This window comes from Alexandromys fortis, unplaced genomic scaffold (assembly GCF_014885135.2).
Source record: "Alexandromys fortis isolate MF-2015 unplaced genomic scaffold, M_Fortis_MF-2015_v1.1 scaffold_10, whole genome shotgun sequence".
Lineage (NCBI taxonomy): Eukaryota > Metazoa > Chordata > Mammalia > Rodentia > Cricetidae > Alexandromys > Alexandromys fortis.
In genome coordinates, this window is record NW_026067895.1 from 9,278,661 (window position 1) to 9,305,279 (window position 26,619).

Below are 26,619 nucleotides of genomic sequence, written 5' to 3' on the forward strand. Positions count from 1 at the left end.
AAAAAAAAAAAAAAATTTCGGTGTGACATGCTATTTAAAATCACAAGTAGCTTCACAGACGATGAAGACGACGGCGGCCACAACCACTCTAGAAATCAGGACCTACTTCAGATCGTCAAAGTTTAAGTCAAGGAAGTTATCTCTCAGGCCTGGCAGGGTTCCCTAATCTCTGCCTGTAGACTTTTTTTTTTGTTTCCATTTGAATGGGAGGGAGGGCTATAACAGTTCGTGCTATGACAACCCTGCAGTTCCTGTAACCAATGAGAATTTTCAGCAGCTGCTCACACAGAATTCGCTGTCATGGATTTAGTCCCCAGCTGTTTGTTCCCTTGGAACCGTCTCATATCTCAGAAAGAGGTCTTGTGTTAATGTTCATGGGATGTCCTAATCACACCTGCTGCAAGAGTTGGCAGGAGGCAACAGGCTTCATTAGGTTTTTCATTAAGCTTTAAGAACGAAATGTTTGGGCTACTGATTTTCTCCGTGAGCCATCACTTACCATACCCCCTCATGCCCCTCCTACCTCCTGGAAGTAGGGTTCAAAAATCCAACTCTCTTGCTCCAAACTGTCTACTTTGGCAAAGGCTTTTCCAGCGTCCTCCAGAACCTACCCCAGCACCTCATCGTCAGAACCTGAGGATCAGACAACTGTCCTTTGATAACCAGTTAGGTTATGATGTACGGTTTTAACTTCAGTGTCTTTCTATAGGTTAAGGGAGATGGTGGAGGACCATGGGTTTGGGCTCAGAGGGACCTGGGTATGAGGCACTGGTAAGTTCAGCAGACCCAGAAAGCTTAATCCTGTGTCAAGAGAGAGCCCAAGCCACTCATTTCCTAGGGGCATAGTAAGGACAGGGAAAATCTGCCTCTAAGAGCGAGCACTGCCCGAGTCAAAGCAAGTCCACCATCAGTGTTAATTGAGGCAATCTATGGATGAGCTGAGCCCAGGAAACATGCCTTTAAGATACATGAATCATGTGTTGTATATATATTTGATGAATTCATAGTAGATATTATGTATTTTAAGTGGTTTAAGCTATTTTGGCATCTATGTTATATTGAAGATAGAATCTCTTTTCTTCCTAACTTTTGCAGAATACTAAGAACTATGCGTCTGGCTTACACTGAGGTATCTTTTGCTTGGTAGAAAGTCGGGAATGAGCAACACAGAAGAATACTTTTTTTTTTCCACAGCTACCCTGTCATCATCCCACACTGGCCATCTGTCCCTTCTGTTACTGTCAGCAGGGGACTCTTTCCCATCAGCCGTACACTCGGCAACTAACTTGCAGCAACTGGCAAGCACGGGGACAAACATCAGCCCCTTCCCAAGGCTCACGAACAACTGCAATGTGTAGAATCTTACATGGGAGAGTTAGTCATCATCTAAAGCAATGACGGAGGAGAAGGAGAAGTCAACACAGCCGCACATCTGTGCATACTGGCCAAGTGAGCAAAGCAGTTTAGTCATGTCGCATAATACAACAGCCAACGGACAGGTAAAGGAGACACAGCTGACTCTGGCTCCCTTTCAGGACACGTCATGAGTCGGCTTTTTCTAAAATCTGCTTCTATTACCTTAATGATTAGGTTAGACCCACTAGGTCCAAAACTTGCTGTCCTTATGTCTGTCCTAGGCTTCTTCAGAGGGTGACACTGAATGAGCTGTCCAGCAGGCGGTGGATGCGGAACTAAAGCCACTTGGCTTCTGTTCTTAGAGAAATTAAGAGTCTAGTGCAGACATTAAAATCAGAGCAATAATCACTGTATAATGTAGACATAATGATGATGACTACAGAACGGCTTTGGATGAAGCCCTGTGAGACTTTAGCCTCATGGACATGGCTATTATGAGAAACACACACCTGAAATCCCAGAACCGTCAGCACCCACAGCACCCACAGGCCTGTTATCAGTGCCGGCCTGGACTGTATATTGTTTTCATTTCCCCTTTCCGCTCTCTTGCCAATACCCTTGAACTGCTTCACCACTGGCCGCAGCCTTGGCTTTCCTGGAGTACATACTCAGGTGACGTTTCAACAAGAGACTTCAATACATGTGGATAGAGAGACCAAAACTAAACAAGGAGATGCCATTGGTAAGCACTGCCGGGGACAGGGAGAACCCGGATCATTCACACCGGCTTGTGGGAGGGGAGACTAGGCAGCAAGGCTGGAAAAGGGGGCGTCAGCTTCTAGAAATGCAAATATGTACTTGTCACAAAATACAGTAACAGCACGCAAGCACTTGTCCCAGAGGAATGAAGACTTACGCCGGGTAAAAATTGGGGCAAAAGTTTTCACGGTAGCTTCCTTGAACCATCAAAAAACTAACCTCTCCTTATGCCCACATGCCCACATTCTTTAGCAGGTTAATATTAAACTAGTATATTCATATCACAAAATACCACTCAGCAGTAAAAAAAAAAAAATGAGCAAACTATCAATATAGTATCTGACGTGAATGATCTGACGGGCGTTACAGTGACTGAGAAACCAGCCTGCACAGTTTCATACTGTCTATAGCTTTTTTTTGGTGGTTTTCGTTTTATGTAGCCCAGGCTGGCCTTGAACTCGTGATTCCCTTTCTGCCTCTACCTTCCCAGCATTGGGACTACAGGTGTGCATCCCTACACTCATCTCTATACAATATTCTTGAAATGCCAAATTATAAACATGAAAAGCATTCACGGTTGCTTGAGATTGGGGAATGACTGTGAAAGAGGGAGGTGGCTGAGGCTAGGAAAGGGCAGCCTGAGGTACCTTCGGGAAGGAGGGAGGTGGCTGAGGCTAGGAAAGGGCAGCCTAAGGTACCTTCGGGAAGGTGGGAGGTGGCTGAGGCTAGGAAAGGGCAGCCTGAGGTACCTTTGGGAAGGAGTGAGGTGGCTGAGGCTAGGGAAGGGCAGCCCGAGGGACCTTCGGGAAGGAGGGAGGTGGCTGAGGCTAGGGAAAAGCAGCCCGAGGGACCTTTGAGAAGGAGCTGTTCTATACTTGACCCTGGTGGGTGAATATGCAAATCTACTTACATATACACACACACAAAACTGGAAAAATTAAGAAGTCTTAAAACATACCAGGAGATCACATTCGAGTCTGTTTCCTGGCAGTGATACTGTGCTAATGTCAAAATGCTACCATTGGGGACACAGGGTGAAGGGTGTATATGATCTGTATAGGACTATCCCCAACTGTTGAAAGTGACTCCATTAAAAAAAATGTTTACAGGTGGAAACATTTAGAGTCCTTGCAAATACACATTGTTTGTTTGATGTTGTTCTCACTAGGAGCCTGGTTTGGCTAGGTGTCTACAGCTCCCTCTAGCTCAGACTGGAGAGTGTGGAAGATACCATGTCGCTGTTTCCCACAGACTCAAGGGATTCTTGCCAGCTCAAACTGTCTTTTATTTGGTGTTAGTTTTATTCATTTATTTGTCCAGCTACTCCAAATTTGATTTATTCTTACATTTTATACCACGAGAGTAACTAATACTGTAGATAGCAAAACCCCAATGTAATTTAAAATAGTGGAGCAAATTAACTATCATACGGAATTACAGTGCTTGTAAAGATCTATATGGAAAAAGAATTCATTTGTCCTTTATTTTCCAGGTTATCTCTGAAAAATAAAAACAGGTGTCGCAATGCATGACTATAATATCAGCATTCCAGGCTGAGGAAGGAGGACCATGATACTATCCTGTGGTATACCGAAAGAAACTATGCCCCAAGCCCCAAACAAATAAACACTGAAAACAACAACAAAAACCCAAACAAAATTAACCCACCTTCAAATCTGTCTAAATTACACGCAAGGAATTAATAGGAAGTATACCTAGAGGGTAAGCGCGAATCATAAAGCCAAATTAACATAAAAAAGGCATATTGCAACCCACTGAGAAACGCCCAAGCGTGTAAGCACCCAGTTCGTAAATCAAGAGCTTGCCACACACTGGAACAGCTCACTGTGCTCATCAAGATGTTCCAGTAGAAGCCGGTTTCATTAAATTCTCAGGGCCTATTAATATTTATGATAACAGTGATTTGTGGGAAAAGAGAAAATCGATTCCACACTACTGAAAAATTAATAACTTTGGTGCTTAACAAGGAATGATAATAAATGTGGAATGGTTCATTTAGGCCATTAATTATCCAGACTGTCTCTAACGTGACTCCCACGTGAAGGATTAGGAAATATTTAGGTTATAAACACAAGTTCCCAGTAATAGACTTTGCCCATCACTTCACTTTCCCCAGAGTACTCCCAAAATATTGCAAGATAGAATAATTTGTCAAATTTATTAAATGACATGGGTATCTAGATTTTTTTCATACATAAATTACATCAGAGAAAAAAATAATCCCAGTAAATTAAACTCAAGTACAAAACAATTCATAATTGTTCTTCTAAAATGCATGCACAAAATTTCAATTACAAAATCTTAACTGCAATCACTTTATTTTCGTGCTATGCTCTGGGTACAGCAGGGAGCAGAGTGATGTGGCTGCAGAGAGGGCTCAGGAAGGAACACTGGCCTCTGAGGCATCTCGAGTCTGACTTTTGGGGATTTAACTCCGGCTTTCTCATTTGCACAGTGAGTACTTTAACCACCGAGCCATTCCTGCAGGCCCTGACACCTGCAGTTTAGTCTGTATGTCCACCAACAGAGGCAGGAAGGGCAAGACTGAGCCTCTCCCACTGCGGCCTGTGCAGATTTCCCAGCCAGTGCCTTGTATCTTGCCCCCTTCTCATTCAACCCTAAACTCAAACGCCCAGCAACTGATACACATATAAGTCTTACACTATAAGCAAGCCTGTTCACTGACAAACATAAACAGCTCCAGGGCCCGTAAGCAACACCCATTCTGAAGTAGTTCACCTCTTCACCCCCACCCCACATACACTTTAAATAATCCAGCACAATTCTTCATTGTGTCAAATATAACCCCGAGGGCGCTCTGTCATTTAGATGTAAAATTCAGATATGAATCTGTTTATTGATCATGCCAGTCTACTTTGGGTCCATTTTAATTTTGAAGTAGATAACCATCTGCCCGAGGAAAGAAAAAAGATTGTTTACCAGAGAGTTTTTATGTTACAATTAAGAGGCTTGGAAACCTCTCCCGGGGACAGAGAAGAGCCATACCTAAGGGAGGTAGGGGTCAATGTTAAATAAAGGTCTGACCATCATTCCAACATGACTTCCTGGGAAAAGTCACGGAACTGTGGATACACTTCTGTAAGCACATCCAGTGCAGCTCTAATCCCAGTGATTCAAGGTGGAAATCAGCAGCTTTATCGAGTTCTCAATGCCATTTTTGGCATGCATTTCAGCAAAACTGGATGCTCCCTTCAAAGGGACTGGAAGAGTAGCTGGAGACACGGAAGTCATAAAAGGCATTTCTTGGAGCGGCACCCGTGCCTTCCTCTCTTCGTGCTTCGATAGATATCCTCTTTATTATTCTTTTGTTCAAATACAGTTTTCCAAGAGCCATTTTGCTAATCACCCACTGAGCCAGAGACAAAGGCTGGGGCTTGATCAAGAATCCACTCATGAGAAATAGCGGCCTTAAATCCCATGAAAGAGGTAAGGCTGGGAGGAGGAGGAAGCACAGCGTGGTGATCTCAGATGAAGTGATATCCCAGGATCCTCAGATGGGTAAGGGAAGGTGAGAAAAAAGAAGGTAGGAAAACATGGCCTGGCAGAGTAAGGGAGGGCACTAGGGGGGCAGGAGTTGGAAGCTAACGACACTGAGAATGAGTGAGGAGGCTATCGAAGGTCCAGATGAACAGCCGGAGTTTCCACTACGGCAGGAGCAGTTCGGTGGCTTCATGTGGTACTCAGGAGGCAGACTGAATGAGACATGGCAGTTTACTGTGTGTGGAGAAAGTGGGAGAGGACAAAAGCAAAGGCATCGAGAGGCAGGGCAGTGATTTGCACAGCTAGCTACCTGATGCATGGCCATGTTGTCTGGACCAGCAAAGCCAGGAAGAGGTGCAGGCTTGGGGAAGATAACAGTACACAGAAGAGTAGTTTTTACATGGATGCCCATCTTGGTTTTTCTATCATGCTCAAAGCCTGAGGAGATTGGGTCCTACTTTCTGGTTGGGACAGCAAGTGAGCTATGATGTACCTGTCGCCTTCATCACTCTTGCCCAGAAACCACTTCACTGATAGAAGTGGAGAGCCATCACGGTGCATGGACAGAGTCCGATGCACAGAAAATGCTTCAAAAAAGGGGACCGGTTATTTACATATCCAATTTCCCCCATGCACAGCCAGTAAGGAGTAGCAATGTGGGGACAGGGAGGTTCTGGGACCTAGAGGCTCACATTTGGAAAAGGCTCACATTTGGATCATGTGTGAGAAGCAGATGCAGCAGGTTTGAATTATATGATTAGTTTTCAGGAAGAGTTTCAAGAGGTCCATGAACCACGGGATGAAGCTGATGAGGGATTGGCCATTGCAAAGGGAAGGTTGACACCCAAGGGCTTATGTATCACTGGGCAAGTCAGACAGAGAGACGGAGCTTTTTTTGCTAGAGGGCTTGCTGTGCAGTGAGTAGTCCAATCCAAGAGAAGAGTCCAGACAGAGCACTGGACTGGAAGCAGGGAAGCAATCCACAGGGAACAGGGGACAATCACAGGCCAAGCTGGCTCAATGAGTCACACGAGGATCTCCCAACAGCGCTTAGGCTAAGGGAAATGGAATCTCCTAGTCTGAGATGTTATGGTAAAATGTGAAAGAAAGGATGGAAGGTGGGCAGAAAGCTGGGGACTACAACAAGCAGGGTCGCCATGCCTGTCCAGAAAGCCACAAAGAAGCAGGGGCTTTTATTTTGTATCTGTCTATTTTTAGTTCATTGTACACAGGGATAGAGTTAATAATGATGTTTTCATTCAGTCGTATCACACATTACAACCATGTCCATCCTCTCCTGCTTCCTCTTCCTCCTCTTGCTGATTCCTTTCTGTTTCCTCAAATAAGCCCCACTTCTATTCCATGCCATGCATGCATGTACTATTCTAGACTGCACACACAAGAGAAATAGGCAACCCTGTCTTTCTGACTCAGACTTACTCTGCCTAACAGGATGATAGACAGTTTCATCTGTCTCCCTGCAGATGACCTAATTTCATTCTTTAGGACTGAACAAAACCCCACTGTGTACACAGACCACATTTTCTTTATCCATTCACCTGCTGATGGACACCCAGGCTGATTACACACCTTGGCTACTATGAGTTGTGCTGCCATAGACAAGAATGGGCAAGCGTTTCTGTGGTGTGTTGACAGGTCTCTTTGGGTACTATATTCAAGGGTAGCATAGCTGGATTATATGGTATTCTAGTTTGAGTTTTTGAGGAAACTCTATACTGATTTCCATAGTGTCTGGACTATTTTACATTTCCATCAGCAGTGCACAGGAGTCCTAGAGGTCTGGTGGATTTGTTATTTGAGTCCTCAAGAGGACCCGCACAACTCTGAAAAAGGGTTTTGACAAATATTTGGATGCACTTCTCTCTTACCTCACATGCCTTCCCTAATTATTAGCTGCAGCAAAGACAAACAACCATAGTTCCTGGAATGTGCCATGCTTTTTCATATCCAATATATATTGCTTTTTTCTTCTTAGAAATTAACGTTTTTACTGCTTTGCCTACCCAGAATTCCTCTCACCCTTCAATATCAAGCTAAGTCATCACCTACTCTGACCCTATAATACACTATCATCACCGCATCTCTCGTATTTTTTGGCAATAGTTCAAACGTGAAGGTCACTCACCCATGTTCAGCAACGAGGACATGTCCCACAATGAGCCTGGTTCACCTTCCTCCCACTGGAGCATTGCCATAAAAATGGTCTATGGTTGGTTTGTTTTTGGAGCCTCCCACAGACAGTAGGGTTTTGAACAGAAGAGATCCCCAGACGCTAGGTACCAGTGCCAGCCCGTGAGTGACCCCACAGCCACCCTAGAGCCCAATACTCCATCAGTCACACTAAAGTTCAGTTCTGAAGAGTAGAGGGGATGCAGAGAGGGGAAGGCACAAAGAGTCTGTACCCAAAATGAAAACTAAACAACTTTAAAGGAAACAAAATCAATATACTTCCGTATCTCTCTAAAGCTGAAGAGTGAACACTAACCAAAATGCTAACTTGTCATGCGATACAAACCTAGATTTCTTGGAAGAGGGAATTTTAATTGGGAAGACGCCTTCTTAAGACTAGCTTGCAACAAGTCTGTTGGGCATTTTCTTGATTAATAATTGATGTGGAGGGCCCAGTTCACTATGGATGGTGACACCCCAGGGCACCGAGGTGGTCTTGGGTAGTATAAGAAAACAGACTGAGCAAGACAGTCAAGCAGGGGGACCAAACCAGTGAGCAGGGTTTCTCCATAGCCTCTGCTTCATTTCGTGACTTGAGGTGGTTCCTGCCATGGCTCTCCTTAATAGGACAGGTAAGCCAAATGAGTCCTTTAAGTTGTTCCTGACTATGGTGTTCATCACACCAACAGAAGCCCTAACTAAGACATCACCCATCAGACCTACAAAGCAATCCCTGACAAACATCAGGACCCACGGTTCCAAATCCCTGCACTGCACAGTGCAGCTCTGCCCGCAGGACCAGCTACTGGATTCTCATCACAGATGACCTGGCAGGTCAGAAACTGGAGTCAGGCTCAGTATTTGCATGTTTCCATACCACAGGGACGAAAGCATTTGCGACAAGAATAGCAAGTTCCACGACTTACGCCTTGTACAAATTCAAATACAATTCGATTCTTTAACATGGACTTCTGTATTTTTTAGAACAACATGCTAAAAACGTAGAAAATAAGCAGGCACATCTCTAGGGTCTCGTTTTTGTTGAAAAGTCATGTTTGACCTGTTCTCTCAGGATTAGCCACAAATCCTGTGCAATGGCATTTATATTTGACCTTTACTCCTCTTGGCACAGAAGCATGTGGCCTTAGCAGACTGTAGAAAAAGGTTTCCAATATTACTGAGAAAACACACACACACACACACACACACACACACACACACACACAATCAGAGGCAGGGGGTGAGGAGAAAAAAAAACAAATCTAAGACTGGAGAGGCTTGGACTACACTCTGGGGAATTTGATAGTTAACTTTTCACCCACATCCTGAAACCACAGAAAAAAACACAAGATAAAAGGTTTCCATTAAAATGTGTGTGTTTTCTTTCTTTTTCCTTTTTTTTTTTTTAATAAAAAAGAAAAGCATAAATCCTTCAGATAGCAGAAGAGTTCTACAGGATTTTTTTTTTCTTGGTCCCGACAGCTTTTCATATGACTTGTTAAAAGATAGTAATAGTAAAAACTTCATAGCAGTTGGAGAGGTGGCTCAGGAGCCAAGAGTGCTTTCTCCTCTTCTAAAGGACCTGAGTTCACTTCTCAGCACCCATGGAAGCTGGCTCACATCAGCCTGTTACTCCAGAATCAGGAGATCCATCACCTTCCTCTAGCCTCCACAGCCATCTCCATCCCCCATGGCTGGCACACAAACACGCATGAATAAACAATAAAAAGTAGCTGGGTGGTAATGGTGTATTCCTTTAATCCCAGCACTTGGGAGGCAGAGTCAGGCGGATCTCTGTGAGTTCGAGGCCAGCCTGGTCTACAAAGTGAGTTCCAGGACAGCCAGAGGTACACACAGAGAAACTGTGTCTCAAAAAAAAAAAAAAAAAAAAAAAAAAAAAAAACCAAACCAAACAATAAATAAACAAAATTTAAAAAAATCTTAAAAAGACCCCTAGCGTCAAACTTTAAATTCCCTTTGTTTAGATCACACTTTGCCCCCAGACGGATGTGAGCTTTGTCACCAGCTTGTTCAGCAACACTGGACAAGTTTGTGTTTTTTGTTGTTGTTGTTTTTACTTAGAAAAAATCTGTACGTGTATGAGCATTCTGCCTGCCCATGTGCCTGTTGCCCACAGAGGCCAGGAGAGGGTGTTGGATCCCCTGGAACTAGAGCTGCAGATGGCTGTGAGCCACTGTGTTGGGGCTGAGAGTCCTTTGGAAGAACAGCCAGGTGCTTTTCACTGCTGAGTTATTTCTCTGACCCCTGGACAAGTTTACAAGTTTCTTCCCCCCCCCCCCCGCCCCCCAAGAGAAGGACTCTCACTCTGTAGGGTGGACAGGCCTAGAAAACTCAGTGTAGATCGGGCTGCCTTCAGAGTCATAGATCTGCCTGTTTCCATCTTCCCAAGGGTGGGATTAAAAGCATGCACCACCAAACCTGCCTTTCTCACCTTCTTTTAAGGATTCCTTCGGCAATGAAAATGGCAGCATGGCTGTGCTGAATTCCAAGTGCTCAGAGGGAGAAGGAGGCGTGACTAGTGAACCCTGGCTACGCGGCACACCGTGTGCACCCGGTCTAACATCACTACGTCACAAGTAATACAACTGTGTTAAGGAAGAAAATGAACCCAAGGAGTTATTGTCACACGCTACCAAGCGTCCTGCAGCAGGAGGCAAGGAAAGCAGAATGAGGGTGCTCTCTGCTCTACACAGTGGGGTGCTCAGTCTGCCTTCCTCACCTGCAGTGTGGCCAGGCTTGGGGGGAAGGCTCCTCTCTCCCGCACAACAATGCATGTCATCTGTATGGGCCCAGCGGAGGCCAAGAAAGCCACAGCCTGAATAGCATAGCCCTTATTTTTTGGCAGCATGGACTAGTGGCGTCATCGGTTACCTAGGAAGCCTTGGCAAAGCCTAGGCCCCAGCCTGCACCATCATGCTGCCCAACCCAGCTATGCTCAAGATGGCTAACTGGCCTGACTAGTCTATCCATTTCCCCCAGATCAGTCATTCCAAGATTATTTCTGGGGTGTATATTTATTAAATCATCTTAAATTTTCAGGATTATATGATGTGGGAGACCCTTCTGTATGATATGAATATGTCTTATTACCACGGGTTAATAAAGAAGCTGATTTGGCCAATAGCCAGGCAGAATACAGCCGGGGGAGGGGGAATCCAAACAGATACAGGGAGAAAGAAAGTGGAGTTGGGGAGACGCCATGTAGCAACCAAAGGGTAAGATGTCAGAGCATTACCAGCAAGCCACATCACATGGAAATACAGTTTAGTAAAAATGGGTTAATTTAAGTTGTAAGAGCTAGTTAATAATCGCCTGAGCTAATAGGCTAAACAGTCTGTAATATTAATTAAATTTGTGTGATTACTCGGGACTGGGCAGCTGGGAACCGCAAGCTCAGCCTCCAGTTACAATTATCTCTTCATTTTTTTCTCCAGAAGGGTTTTTACTCACTTTCACCATATGCAAACCATTCCCCCCAGGGCTTTGGCCACCTGTATTTATAAAGTGATGTAATAGGATGTGTGCACCACAGCTGGGCAGCCCCTTCTCACCTCTGACAATTACCCTTCCACGGAGCACTGGGCTCGATCTGGCGCCCTCGCTCCCCTTGCCTCTCAGACAGGGCAGTTGCAGCCAATGTGCAGTGTTTGTCCGTCAAGGCTCAGCTCACAGCGGGGCTCCAGGGAGCCCTCCGTTAATCCCACTAAGTACATCTTCTCTAAACGTGTCTCCTCAGTCGAAATCCCATTTCATCCAAGATCTGAATATGGCTTCCCTTGCTGGTTTCTGCATTAAATCTAAATTTCATTTCCTTTTCAGCTACCTTCCCCACCCAAGGGAGGAAGGAAAAGGAAAAGTTCTCATTGCATTTTATCAAAGAAAGCTGACAGAGCTTATTATAAGAACCAACGAAGACGTGTTCACAGACCCCAGGCCATTCCCTTATCATCCACCATTTCCTCAGAGATCCGGAGAGCCTGGGTCAGCATGGAAAGACTAGACTTCCCACGTCCATTGTGGGCCTTCCTCATGTCTATGCTATGGGCACGCAGCTCTCACGATCGAGATTACTTCAAAGGAAATCCAGAGACACTTCCTTACCCGGCAGTCTCTCTGCAGTGTCTTCATAAGGGCATTGTACGTTTCTGTGTCGAAATACAGCCCCTCATGCATGTCCTGCAGGAAATCCAGGTCCTTAAACGTGGGGTTGGGTTTCTCTCTCTCCTTTCGGGATGCTCTTCGCTTGTAGGTGGAGCCCTTCAGGTCATAGGTCAGGTGCATCCTCATGGCACGCGGCAAGACGTTGTTCATCACTACAATGCGGATGTTGATGCCCCCTGACTGCATGCAGTACAGCCCATAGAATTTTGGCAGAAGAGTCCTTGGGTTCTGGTTTAAATTCTAGAATGAAAAAAAAAAGAAAAAGAAAAATTTGCTCTGTTCCATTTTCACAAAGTATTTTTTTTTTTTCATTAAAAGTGAGTTTGAGAGCTACTATGACTCGACATAGGATGTGCTGTTAATGTCCACTGTATAGGTACACCACATTTTCTTTACCTGTTCCTCTGTTGATGAACGGCTGGAAGGGATGGATGCACAAGTGTCTCTCTCTTGTTGTCTCTAATTTCTTTCTAAATCTGCTCTTGGAATAGCAACATAACCATTCTAAACTCACAGCTGTAAAAGCTGAATTAATGGGAAGGGTACTCAAAGCCTTGCTTAACCAGCACAGACAGTTAATGCATGTCACCATGGACACAATGACTGCTGCTGGGTACAAAAAGCATTACTCCTATCCCTTCCTTGATCACCACAAAGACACTGTTTCCAGCTTCTAAAGGACAAGGGAGCAAAGGTTCAGCAGCAGCTTCGCTTAGCAGGGCCACAGTGAGGTGAATGACTGAGCTGCACTTAAACCCAGGACCGTGATCCAGCAGCTATGCTCAGGACTCAGCTCTCACTTACACCATTTTCTCTTTTGATACAGGGTCTCTCAGTGGATTCCAGGGTGGCCTTGAAATCATGATCCTTCTATCTAGACCTTCCAAATGCAGGGATAACAGGTGTACACCACCATGTTTGGCTATCACTTCTTAGAATCAAAAATTATCATTATTATTGGCATATATATGATTTGTGGGCACACACATGCCATGACCAGAGGACGATTTTGCAAAGTTGGTTTTCTCCTTCTACCACAAGAGTCCTGGTGACTGAACACAGTTTACCAGGTTTGTGTGATAAATGCTTTTAACCCACTGAGCTATCTTGCTGGCCTCTGGTTATTACTTCTAAAATCTATCCAAGGAATGCTACAACATAGTCTAAATGCAAAGGGAAGAAAACCTGCAGGAACAAAGCCCTCCAAAGAAAGGAATAAATCCCAAGGTAGAAACTGTAGCTGTGAGCAGCCCCTTACCATGTAATATCCCGGCAGCAACTTCTGCAAGAACTCTGCTTCCTTGTGCTGAACGGTTTTGATGATAAATTCATCATCGCTGGTCACAAAAAACAAGGATCCACTGGCTCCAGGGTTGGACAGTTCTATCAGAGGCTCACTACAGATGGAGTACTGAAAAAGTTAAAAAAAAAAAGAGTAAACACACACACACAAAATCAGTTTGGGTATGTATGTGCATATTTATAGAAATCCTTATTTATGTATTCACAGTGCTGGACTAAACCCAGGCCCTTGTCAGGCTTGGTAGATGTTCTCCGATGAGCCATCATGTCCACTCCGAGGCAAACATTTAAAGCCAACTTTTGGGGCCGGGGAGAAAGTAAGCAGGCAAAGTATTTGAAAGCATGGGGATCTGTATTTGGAAGATCAGCAGTCATGGATAAGGCTGGGTGAGATGGTTTTGCACCTGGTACTGGGGTGGCTGAGACAGGAACACGGACCCCTGGAGTGCCAAAGCCAACTAGTCTTACAGAATCAGGCAGTATCAGTGAACTCCAGTTTGGTGAGAAGCCTTGTCTTAAAATAGACAGAGACGAACAGCAGAGGGAAACATTTGACATTGATCCTCCATATATGTGGCTGCACATATAAATGTGTATACAAAAACATGTAGACATGGATACACCACACACACACACACACACACAAAATTAAAGTCTGCTTTTTGTTTGAGACAGGGTCTCTCTGTGTAGGTCAAGATGATCCCAAATGGATGCTCTTCCTGCCTCCACTTCACCAGTGCTGTGATTATAGGCCTATGCCACCATGCGTGGTGACAGTCCCCTTGTTTTAAGTGTATGCATGCGTGTGTGTGTGTGTGTGTGTGTGTATGGTGTGTGCATGTGTTCTTATGTATGTGTGTCAGTCCAAAAACAACCTTGGGTACCATCCTCAAGAATGCTTCCCAGCTTTTTTTGAGACAAGTCTCTCATTGGTTTGAAGCTCATTAAATAAAATAATTAACAAATTAATAAAATAAATTAAGTAATTAGGTGAGACAAACTGGCCAGTAAGCCCCAGCGACCCTGTCTTTTCTTCCCCAGTGGGATTACAAGAGTATTTTATCATGCTTGTCATTTTAAAGTGGGTTTTGGGGATTGAACCCAGGTCCTCATGATTTTAAGGCGAATACCTTACTGACTGAGTCATCGTCTTAGTTTAGCTAAAGTACTCTTCTTTGGGAGGGGCAGGGGTTGAGGCAGGGTTTCTTTGTGTAACCCTGTGTAGTTCCAGGCTGTCCTGATACTTTGGAGACCAGGTTGGCCTTGAACTCAGATATCCCCTTCCTCTGCCTCCCGAGTGCTGGGATTAAAGGTGTGTGCCCCCATTTATTTTTACAATTCCATCATGGGGAAGAGGTATGCTCTCCTCTCTCCCCACCCCGAGTGCCACGTGACAGAACCAGGGGTTCTGTCTTGTGAGATCTTTTTTTTTTTTTTTTTTTGTTTTTCGAGACAGGGTTTCTCTGTGGTTTTGGAACCTGTCCTGGAACTAGCTCTTGTAGACCAGGCTGGTCTCGAACTTACAGAGATCCGCCTGCCTCTGCCTCCCAAGTGCTGGGATTAAAGGCCACCACCTTTAAATGCCACCACCGCCCAGCTCTTGTGAGATCTTTAAACAGGACCGCACAGAAGATGCTCTGTCCGCAGCATGCCCAGAAAGCCCCAGCCGAAAGGCGAGCGCCCCTGCATATGCATCCCTTCAAGACAGAACCTCTCTCTTCTCTTTCCTCTGCTCCCCCAGGGGACACTCTCCACTGTCACTGACCTCACAGAGGATGATGTGACATCCCCACCTCAGGACTCCCGGGCGACAGGTGTGTCTCATTATAATTGATATCTCTACTTGGTTATAACTCAGTACTTCACATATGACAAGCTGTTATGATTTAAATTACGTGGCTTTGCCGGGCGTGGTGGCACTCTGGGGTCTCTGGGAATTCAAGGCAAGCCTGGTCTACGTAGTGAGTCCCAGGCCAGTGAGCTCCACTACAGAGAAAGGCTATGTCTCAAAAAACAAACAAACAAAAATCATATGGTTTTTATTTTGTTGTTGTAACGAGAAGGATTTTTTAAAAAAAATGCTAACCACAGCAGATCTAGCTCTTGGCCAGAATACGGGGGTGGTGAGTAGAAGATGGGCTGGATTCCAGCCTCTGTCCCTCCTTCCAGCCAGGGAGGGGCCCTTTAGCAGTATAACCCCATAGAGCAGAATGTCACATCTCTACACTATGGGGCCTCTACCTTTTGCCTTATCTTCGGGGTGAAACACTATGGTCTTGTTCCCCCGGCCAGAACCTTGGTTTGACACTTCCTATTTCCTCATCTGTATCCAGATGCGTGATCCTGCCTGCCTCCTTCACAAGATATCTCCTGCCAGTAACCCAGGTTCAGTGATTTTTATCAATCTCTGTCTGGCCTCTAGGGCATGCTCCTGGGCTCAGCTGCAACTCTCACCCCATCTAGTGCCCTCTCCTCTGGAAACCAGGGATCTTTCTAAGGGTAAATCTGATCCTGACCTTCACTGCATCACCTTTTCCCGTGTTCATGGACCACAAGTGGCCCAGCGCTACTTCCCAGGAGTCCCACTCGTCAGGTCTTCCCCAAAGCTCTATTCTCATCTTCTCAAATGTGACATGAACTCTAGCCTCCAGGCCTTTTCGCTGGATTTCTGTAGTGTTGGGGGTGGAAACCGAGTCTTCATGCAGTGTTCTACCATCGAGCCCCGTCCTGAGCAACAGCCTGAGATAAGGGTCTGGCTCTACTTTCTTGCATGAGGATAACCAGGTTCTTTTTGAGATTTTTGTTTTACTTTTATTTTATTTGTATGAGTGTTTTGCACGAATGCACGTGAGATCCCCCCATGAGGAGGAGTGAAAATTACAAGAGTATAAAAGAAAAGAACAGAAAGAGGAAATAGAGCAATCATGGGGCAATATTAGAAAATCTGTCTAGAAGTACACATGAGACCCACACAAGCTCAAGGTAAACAAAATCTTAGCACAGAGCAGGGAAATGGACAAGAAATCCCACTGCTAGCTAGGCATCAAATGCAATGCAAATCATTGGCATTTGATGGTTGCTAGGAGAGGGAGATTCAGCTCTCTTCAATGATCATCTTGGTAGGTCGACCACACAGCAGGGTAGACGCCACTCCAAAGAGGAGTTGGGCAGTAGAAACTAAACGGGGTATGCGAGTAGGAAGGGGAGGGCAGAAAGGTACTTATGGGGTATGCGAGTAGGAAGGGGAGGGAGGGCAGAAAGGTACTTATGGGAGGAGATGGGGAGGAAGTGACTATATTCACAATACAATGTGTGAAATTCACAGTAAAACCATTGTTTAAAACAAAAGAGAGAAAAATCTGTCTGGAAAAACCCAGATTCAGACCTAAACCTCTCTCCCAGTAAAGTATCAAAATTCTCTATAAACACTGACCTAACTTGATCAGTTCTTTGTCAGATACTCTTTCAGTAGGCAATTTATAAAAGACTATTGATAGGCAATTGTCCTATTTTGGTAACGTTTTGAATTAACATTACGGATCACACACTATCAACATGTACGTGACCGAGTCTATGACACTCGATGGGAATATGATTTCCACTCCAGAACTCTAGAGATTCATTACCATGTTTCTCAGCAGCTTCTGAAAGCTGATTCTAAAGGACACAGAGAACTGAACCAGCTGTGATCAACAGATCTCCATGCGCACTCCTGGGCTCTATCTGCCTCATATGCATGCTTCCTTTGGGAAAGCCGCTCAAATGTGAACATCTTCTCGTCTCGGTTTCCTGCAAGGCCTCCCTGCTATACCTGCCCGAAAGAAGGCATATTCCAACGGGGCTCTGCCAAGGCAAGCTAACAAAGTAAAGCTGTACCACACGGCACAGATGAACTTGCCTCCTACTCCCCTGATGGTGTACAACACTCAATCCGCTTTCGCTCTTACTGGTAGCCTAAAAACTTCCTATGAGTGACTCCTATGAGTTACATTGGATTTGTGAAAACCCGGAGGGGCAGGAAAGAGCAAGCAGCTTGTCCCCGCAGCAGAGACGGACACGCCCAGGGCCTCTTGGGTGGGAGATGCTCGTCTTGGAACAAATGAGGACGAGTTCACAGTGCTGTGCACTTGGAAGCGCTTCATCCTGCTGCCTCCCTAGCCAAATTATACATGCATAGACCTGAAACTTGTAATCAGCGAGCACATGGTGAATTTTAATGAAACTGAGAATGCAGGCACAGTAATTCTGGCAGAAATCCAGACACGGCAGCACGAAACCAACAGGGATGCGATTTCAAATCTATGGAGCTGGCAATCACTCATTAACGGTCTCTCTGTCTTCCCCTGCTTAGAGCCATGCATCTCCACAGTGTGGGTTTCAATAGTCCTACCTGACAGATGCCAGGACTTGGTATTTGTGTCACATCCTTTGTTTCTTTACAGAGACCTTTCTAAGACGTGCCCATTTGTCTTCTGGGCTTTATTTGAGCTTAATGGTTCCAAAATGTGCCTCGCGAGAGGGATTGGACTTCTTTAGGGTGTGTTCTTCAGGATGGACCACTGCCGTGTGACGGGTGGAGAGAAACTACCTGGAGACGGCTTGGTGGGTGAGGATGCTAGGACTAGTGGAAAGAGTCTCCTGAACATCTGGAGACGAGGTAGATAGACGAAGACTTTTGAAACTATTGGCATAGTCTTCCAGGCTCTTTTGTAAGTTCTCCTACTCTAAGAAGAATACTTTCTGGTTTAAAGACCCATTCAAGAAATGTGGGTAATTTATATGGGAAGTTGTTCAGAGAAGAACTTTCCCAAAGAGAGCAACTGTGCATGATTGGAAATGAGCAGAGTGAGCTTTCCCGGGCTGTGGGGCAATGGGCAGGGCAGGGCTGAGAGGAGCACCCGTCTTGTGACGTCATGCCCAGGGCTGTGACAGATGCCTGTGTTAACAATGCTGTGAATTGCTGTGGTGTCTCTTTGGTTGGTCAGAAGTTTAGAGATGTCCAGAAGGAAAAACCACTAGTTTCTTGTGTACAGCCCAAGGGACAAGAGTGACCCTGCCCTTTTCATTATGAAACCCCACTGGGTTCCCTAAACATATTTTCTGAGAGATGGTGACCTTCAGTTATTAACAAATGATCAGAAACCCAAGGATTCTCCCTAACACGCCTCCAGAACAGGCATACATGCTTGAATTAAGAGTGACAGGGACAGGTGCTAGTGTTTTAGAGGGACAGAGAGGCAAAAAGAGCCGCTGGGACTTGCAGAGGCCAGGATGCCCAGCACCTTGTTAAGAACCACCACTGCTCTGCAGAGACTTGGCCCTGCATCTTATGTCACTGGAAAGAAATCAATACTCTCTGAGCTGTAAAAAAGCTGACAATAACCCTATTGCTTTGAGTCTGGCTCCCTGGAACCCATTTAAAAGCCAGAGGCAGGGGTGTCTGTCTGTAACCCCAGACTCCTTCAAGGAGACAGGAGAACACCCGAGTGGCTCACTGGCTAACTAGTGTACAGCAACTAGAACATAGCACAGGGACAGACAGAAGACCCTTCTCCATTCAAGGTTGTTCTCTGTCTGACCGCTACACATACACTGTGGCATGTGCATGGCCTCACATAGAAATACATGCTTGCAAACATCATACACACACAATGTAGCATGTACATGGCGTCACACAGAAACACACGCTTGCAAACATCATATACATATACAAATAAATAGTTAAAATCATTATTTTCTTAAGTACCAACTAAAGACATGGGTTTTCATTAGCATGGAACAGATGCAAGTTTTGAATTTCATTCTTTATGTCTTATCCATTTTGTAAAATACATTCAGAACATTCTATCACCAGTGACAAACAATGCCTGCCGTACCACCCCTGAAAAGCACCGCTCCAGGATCTCACCAGAGTCTTACTGAGAGCATCCAGAACGGGACAACAGTGAATCTTAGCTGGCATCCTTCCTATGGCTCCTTTAAAAACAGCTTTTGAAAAGCCCCTAGGTGTTAACAGCAATGAAATTATGAGGTACGCCAACCCCTCTCAACAAAAACTGGGCTGCAGCCCTCTGAATGGGAAGGAGATAAACCTGAGGGTGGCATTGTGTCTGTTGCTGCTGCTGTGCCCAAGAGAGGGCAGAGAGAAGAGACAGAGCAGAGGCCAGAGAATGCCTATGTACATGTGAAAATATGCTTAAAAAGAGACTGCAAAGCTGGGCGGTGGTGGCGCACACCTTTCATCCCTGCACCTGGGAGGCAGAGGCAGGTGGATCTCTGTGAGTTCGAGGCCAGCCTGATCTACAGAGCAAGTTTCAGGATAGCCAGGGATATACAGACAAACCCTGTCTTGAAAAACTAGAGGAGAAGGGCAGAGAGAGGGGGAGAGAACGTGAGAGGACTATGGGAGGAGATGTAGAGAACAAAACTAGGAAAATTTCAGGTCAAGGTTGTGGCCCATCAACATTAGATTAATCATAAGGTATCTGTTAGGGTAATTACCCAAAATAGTAATACCTCAGTTATTTAAATATTAACCACACAGCAGATTTTTATAGCTATCTGTTAAGAACCATGGCATCAAATTGCATTTTTTGAAGCCAAATATGTAAACATTAAAAAACTTGGAACGTCTACGATGTTCCCGAGGTTTCTAAGAGACAGTCACTTGCCACTGCTGCTGTTCAAGAGAGCACCATGCATTCTGTAGAAAGGAAAATGACAGGCTCTTACCAAGTAATCATCAGGCTTGATACCGAAGAGTTCTCGGAAGTACCGGAAGGCCAGCGGAGCATAGGTCTTAAACCTGAAGTCTGGGTAGTGGTGTGCCGGGGTGAGATTGCTACCTTCACTGCAGTTCATTCAGAAAGAAGACACAGAGAAAGAACATTAGCAAAGACAATTCCGCCTTCAAATTCTAGCTCTATTAGTCCTGGGCTAATTTTATCTCTTGGGAAAACAAATACCCTCTGCTCTTGGGTATCACAATGGTCAGTGGCCCTGGGGTAGACACACTGACATGCTGATGGGCCACTCCACACAGGCCTTCCCTGCCAATCGTGGGGTGTGGTAGATCGTCTTCCTCTCCCTGCTTTTCCTTCCTTGGAAAATTATCACACTTTCTAATGAAATCACATTATAATAATGTTCTAATGAGACCCCAAGCCCCGCCTGGACCAATTAAAGTACTTCTTCATCGTGAACTTTGGATACTGGATAAGTATCTATAACTGGGAACATTTGAAATAATTTTTTGCCGGGCGGTGGTGGCGCACGCCTTTAATCCCAGCAGAGACTTGTGGTCTACAAGAGCTAGTTCAAGGCCAGCCTGGTATACAAGAGCTAGTTCCAGGACAGGATCCAAAGCCACAGAAAAACCCTGTCTTGAAAAACCAAAAAAAAAAAAAAAACCACAAAAAAAAAAACAAAAAAAAGAAATAATTTTTTAAAAGGATCTATTTATTTCAGTTATATGTGTATGAGTGTTTTATTTGAATGTATGTTTGTGCACCATATGTGTGCAGTGCCCTCAGAGACCAGAAGAGGGTGCAGTTCAGATCCTCTGAAACTGGACTTAAGGAGTTGCGAGTTGTCATGTGGTTGCTGGGAATTGAACCAGGGTCCTCTAGAAGAACAGCCAGAGTTCTTAGCTCCTGAACCATCTACCCAGCCTTCATGTGAAATCATTTTTAAAATATTTATGATCTGGAGAAAAGAACTGTCAATCTCCATCTCAAAGTAAATTGCTTATAAATGGTCACTGGGCTATTTATTCTCTTCGGGGTTAAAAAACCTTAAATTTGTTATTATTATTATCATTATTATTGTGCGCGTTTGTGTGCACACAAATGATGTGTATATGTGTATGCATGTACCATAGCATATATATGGGGTCAGATGACAATTTTGTGGGGTTGGTTCTCTTCTTCCATCTTTATGTGGGTTCCAGTGGTTGAACTCAGGTAACAGGCTTGTGTGGCAAACACCTTTACTAACATAGCCATCTTGCTAGCCCCTCCCTTTGGAGTTTTAAACAGATATTCACTTTGAAATGCAAACTGGCCTAAAATTCACTAAGTAGAACAAAGTACCTGGAACTGCTGATTCCCTTGTTTTAGCTTCGTCAGTGCTGAGCTTACCAGGTGTGTGCCACCACTTTCGCCTTATGAATGGTTGTTGTTTCCCTAAGCAAGCATGGCTGAATATCCCTAATCACGCGCGATGGCCTGCCAGCACAGCCAAACACTTCCTCGGTCCACATTTTGCAATTTATGAGGGGAAATGCATTCAGCTGTACGTCCCCTGGGATGAGTTCAGAATTTATGTGACAGGGAATAATTTACAAATGTCAGCCAAGGAGAAATAAGAGTTCAAAGCCAGGAGAGTCCATATGAACTCTGACCTCCTCCCTCTGCTGTCAGCAAGTAGAAAGAATCACAACGCCTGCTTGGGAGGAGGCTGCTGTCAGTGGGCGCAGTGTGGCCTATTTCTTCTGTCTCCCGCTTATGGCTTTCTAGCTCTGGCCCATCAAAGCTACACACTCTATTAGGGCAGGCTCCTCCCGCAGTCAGAAGTAAGATGAAACGCCGGTGCTCCTTTCATTATTTCCCCTCATTCTTTGGCTAGCACGTCCACGTAAGAAGCTGGATGCTGCATTTACGCTGTTGCATTAGCTTGCTTTGCTTTTGGTTGATTCTGAGCTTCTTGTGTTGTTCACCTGGGCTTCCACAAATTATAAGAAGCTTCCTAGGGAACGGCGACTTGATTACTAAGCTCAAGTCCTGAACGGTATCAAATAGATAGTCTTACGTTTCCTTGGGAACGAGACAGACAGGGACAAATGCATACACACAGTATATGTGCATGCACAGCCGTGCAGCTCAAGGTAGACAAGGTGAACGTTGTTCCCTTTGGAAAAATGTTTTTGTGCATCGCGTTGTATGGCATATGTACTTGTTATGTGGTTGTGTACACATGTGAGTGTTTGTGTGTGCACATGTGTGTATGTGTGTGCGTGCATACACATGGATGTAGAGGCCAAAGGCTGGCATGTGGCGTCTTTCCTCAATTGTTCTTCCCTTTACTAAGCCTGAATCAATGCAGCTATACCAGCTGGCCACAGAACCTCATGGATTCCCCTGACTCTTTCTCTCCACTGCTGGGTTACAGGCTACTGTGTTCAGCCAGGTAATTCACAAGGACGGGATGATGTTGACACTTTACTCTCAGCTTTGGAAACACAGCTGTCAGCCTAGAGCATCATCAGTGACAGCATGTCCTATAGGGGAGCAGAAGGGGAAGCAAAGCTTTTCATGGGCAAAGAGGCCAGAAACCCTTCCCCAGAGCAGTGTGACTCCAAGAGAGAGCAGAGCAGAGCTTCGGAGCCGTCACCCGGGCTCAGGTCCTGCTCTTACCATTTACTTGTGGGTTAACACGATCTTAGGGTATTCATTTCTTCATATGACATGAGCCTTTCTTTCCTTCCTTTTTTCCTTCCTTCCCTCCCTCCCTCCCTCCCTCCCTCCCTCCCTCCCTCCCTCCCTCCCTCCCTCCCTCCTCTCTCTCCCTCTCTATGGGACTATTTTATTGTAATTTACAACATTATAGTTATGTGGCCATGCCCAAAGTGGGTCAGTATCTTAAAGGCTATTGGCTGAAGGAGTTCCCACAGCACCTACCCCCTTTCTTTCTTTTTTTGTATGAGTGTGAAAGGTAATAGAGTAAACTAACCCCTGCACACCTTTAATCCCAGCACTCAGGAGGCAGAGGCAGGCAGATCTCTGGGAGTTAAAGGCCGGCCTGGTCTACATAGTGAGACTCTGTCTCGAAAAAAAAAAAGGGTCAGCTAAAATTATAATTGGATATATTGTATGTCAAATAAACAAAACCATGCTTAGTTTATAGCTGGTACCAATTTTGCTTTCCATTGCCACCTCAGGTTCATGGTCTTAGGGTACAAATGTTATAAAAACTCTTCCTTCTCTATCCCACCAGTAATGGAACTTATCCAGAGCATCTCATCAGGGGCTGGATGCTCATGGTTCTTTTACTTATTGTCTTTGATTCTGGAAGACCATGTAACCAGAGACTGGACAGGCCCTGTTAGTTACATATCCCTCAAACCTTAAATGTCCAGGCCTTTTTCTATCTACAAAATGAAATGATCCATAGAACAAATACATGATATCTAAAAATAGCTTTGAGCAATTTCAAAATAAAAAGGAACACAATGCATTTGGTTGCTAAGGGCAACCGAGTCTGTTGCTTCAGAGTGGAGGTAAATTAAAACAGCTTGTCAGGGGCTGGAGAGATGGCTCAGTGGTTAAAAACATTAGCTGCTCTTGCAGAGGACCCAGATTCAATTGCCATCACCAACATGGTGGCTCACAACCATCTTTAACACAAGTTACAAGGGATCTGACTTTCTCCTCTTCTGGCCTCAGAGGGCATCAAGCATGCTAGTAGTACACAGACATATATGTAGGAAAATGGCAATACATATAAAACCATGTTAAAAAATAAATTAAAAAGTATGTCACTTCAAGCAATTCGTTCTGTAGGACTGAGATATCATGACTTAGAGATACTAGAGAATACAGAATGGTTCAGCTGCTTACAGCCAAAGCCTGTGCTGGTCATTCACCTTGACCCACATCCTCAACTGAGCTTAATCAATGTATGAATTGCTATTTTTGTTTGTTTTTTCCAAGACAGAGTCTCACTATGTAGCTCTAACTGTCCTAGCGCTCACTATGTAGAATAGACTAGCCTCCAACTCAGAGATCCATCTGCCTCTGCCTCCCAAGTGCTGGGGTTAAAGATGTGTGCTAGTATGTCTGGCTATGAATTGGTATTTTTTTACATGTATATATAACTGTGAAACCATAGTCACAATCAACATACTCAGTGTATGCATCACTTTGTGGGGTATTTTGGCTGTTGTGGTAATGAGGTTGTTGTTACTGGTAGGGCCTGGGGCACCGAGTCCAATACAAAGAGTTATCTAACCTGAAACAACATCTCCTGTGAGAAACCCTGGAACAGACTGCTGCAGGATACTTTATCATACTGTGTGAAGATGTGTCTGCACTTCCTTCACTTAAGACATCACCTGATTGGTTTAATAAAGAGCTGGATGGCCAATAGGTAGGCAAGGGAGGATAGGTGGGACATGGGAGAAGAATCTGAGAGGTGGGATTTGTCAGAGAGATGCAGAGGAAGTCAGATGTACAGTACTGAGGACAGGTAACAAGCCACATGGCAGAATATAGATTAATATAAATGAGTCAGTGTAAGTTTTAAGAGCTAGTTGGGAACAAGCCTAACCTAAGGCCAAGTTTTCATACTTAGTAGGAAGTCTCCAAGTTCGGGAGCTGGTGGTCCACAGAAAGCTCATTTATAGCGGTCCTCGGCTAAAATCATGAAGACATTGAGTCCAGAGAGGTAACTGAAGTACCTACAATGTAAACTTATTTGTCTTCATCTAATTGTATCTAGGATGCATAGGTCCTTAAAAATAAACAACAGTTCTGTGATGTCTTATTGATATTTAAAAGTATTGGTAGATTTCTCTAAGTAAGGGATGAAGCCTGCTTCCCCAGGGGTGTGTCTGGCCTGCTGTTCACAGAGTCGATAATGTGAAGAACAAAGACCTAAGTCTAAGTTTTTGCAACTTTAGCTTCCCGCTCAAAAAGAAAAAGGTGAAAAAGCCACCATCTTTTCCTCCTCACAAAGATGTCACAGGCTTGTCGCAAGTCACCCAAGGACAATAGGGGCATAATATAGTGGGCTCTCTGTACGTGCTTTTCATAACCACAGAATCAACCAGTTATGGATTAAAAATAGTTTTCAAAATTCTATCCATATTAAACATAGATAGATGTTTTTCTTGTCATTATTCCCTGAACAGCGCAGTAAGTGACTGTTCAGAGTGTAGTGGGTAGCATGAGTAATCTAGAGTTGCTATATAAGGGGGAGGGCTGGCTAGATGGCTCAGTGGGGGACAAACCTAAGGACCTAAGTTCGATCCCAAGCCTGTACATGGTAGAAATAAAGAACCGATTTATCCGTGGTGTTGCGGGATATTTGATCACACTGTGTGAAGATGTGTCTGTACTTCCTCACCTACCTAAGGCAATTTCTGATCGTTTTAGTAAAAAGTTGAATGGCCAATAGCTAGGCAGGAGAGGATAGGTAGAACTTTGGGCAGAGATAGGAACTCTGGGAAGAATCTGAGAGGTGTGGGGGAGGGAGAATTCACTAATAAGGTGTGGAGGAATTCAGATACGGAACTGAGGAGAGGTATCAAGCCACATGGCAGAATGTAGATTAATATAAATGGGTTAATTTAAGTTTTAGGAGCTAGTTAGGAACAAGCCTAAGCTAAGGCCAAGTTTTCATAATTAATAAGTTTCTGTGTCATTATTGGGAGGTGGCGGTCCAAAGAAAGTTCAGCTATAGTGGTGCATGTGCACACATTCATACACATTCATAAAAATCAATGCAATTAGAAAGTATACAGGAGAATGTGTGCAAGTCATATGTCGGCTTGTACTATTTTATTTAGGGGACCTTGGCACTAATGGATTTTCTGATGCTTTGGGATGCAAGAACACAGGCTCATGGACTCGGAGGGATGATGGGTTGTCATGAACTGTCCTTACCCACCTGACTGATGAGATCAAGCCCAGACATAAACAACGGAATGGCTTATAAACCACTGAGTCTGAAAAGCCAATCCTCATAGTCACAGAGACAAAGTAAGCATCCCCAGGGAAAATATCTTTATTTGTATTTCATTGTCTTTGAAAAAAAATCCTGCAGCTGTGGTGACATTTCAAGTGAACAATGACTGTCTTTTAAAATAGTGGACTCGACTTTAATATTTTTTCTTATTAGGGCATAGTAGGCACAACACAGAGATACCTCAAGTATACGGTTCCATCACGGTTTTCCATTTCATCATGTATCTGCTTTTAAAAATATTTTCATTACTTTTATTTTGTGCGTGCATGTATGTGTGTATGTGTGCGTGCACGCACAAGCTCATGTGCACACTTTTGCACACATGTGCACCATGGTGTGAGGGTAGGTCAGAGAAGAACTTGTGAGAGATGGCTTTCTCTTCCTACAGTGAGTGATACTAGGATCAAACTCAGGAAGTCCGGTTTACCCACTGAGCCACCTCACCAGCCCATGTACCTGATTTTAAATAATTTATGTTTTTTTCTTCCCCAAACTGATAAATGTATGAATAGCTTTGGTGATCTCTCTCTCTCTCTCTCTCTCTCTCTCTCTCTCTCTCTCTCT

The 26,619-nt window shown here is 44.5% G+C and overlaps 1 protein-coding gene across 4 annotated transcripts in view; it reads right to left on the bottom strand.

Annotated features, from left to right (window-relative positions):
• Pip5k1b (phosphatidylinositol-4-phosphate 5-kinase type 1 beta) overlaps positions 1–26,619 on the bottom strand; it is a 257,063-nt gene that overhangs the window by 75,669 nt on the left and 154,775 nt on the right. For all 4 annotated transcript variants that reach the window (XM_050158598.1, XM_050158605.1, XM_050158582.1 and 1 more), the window contains 3 exons: positions 20,044–20,161; positions 13,268–13,420; positions 11,950–12,249 (listed from right to left, as the gene is read on the bottom strand). In XM_050158598.1, coding sequence (XP_050014555.1) covers positions 11,950–12,249; positions 13,268–13,420; positions 20,044–20,161 — 571 coding nt within the window. The remainder of the gene's footprint in view (positions 1–11,949; positions 12,250–13,267; positions 13,421–20,043; positions 20,162–26,619) is intronic.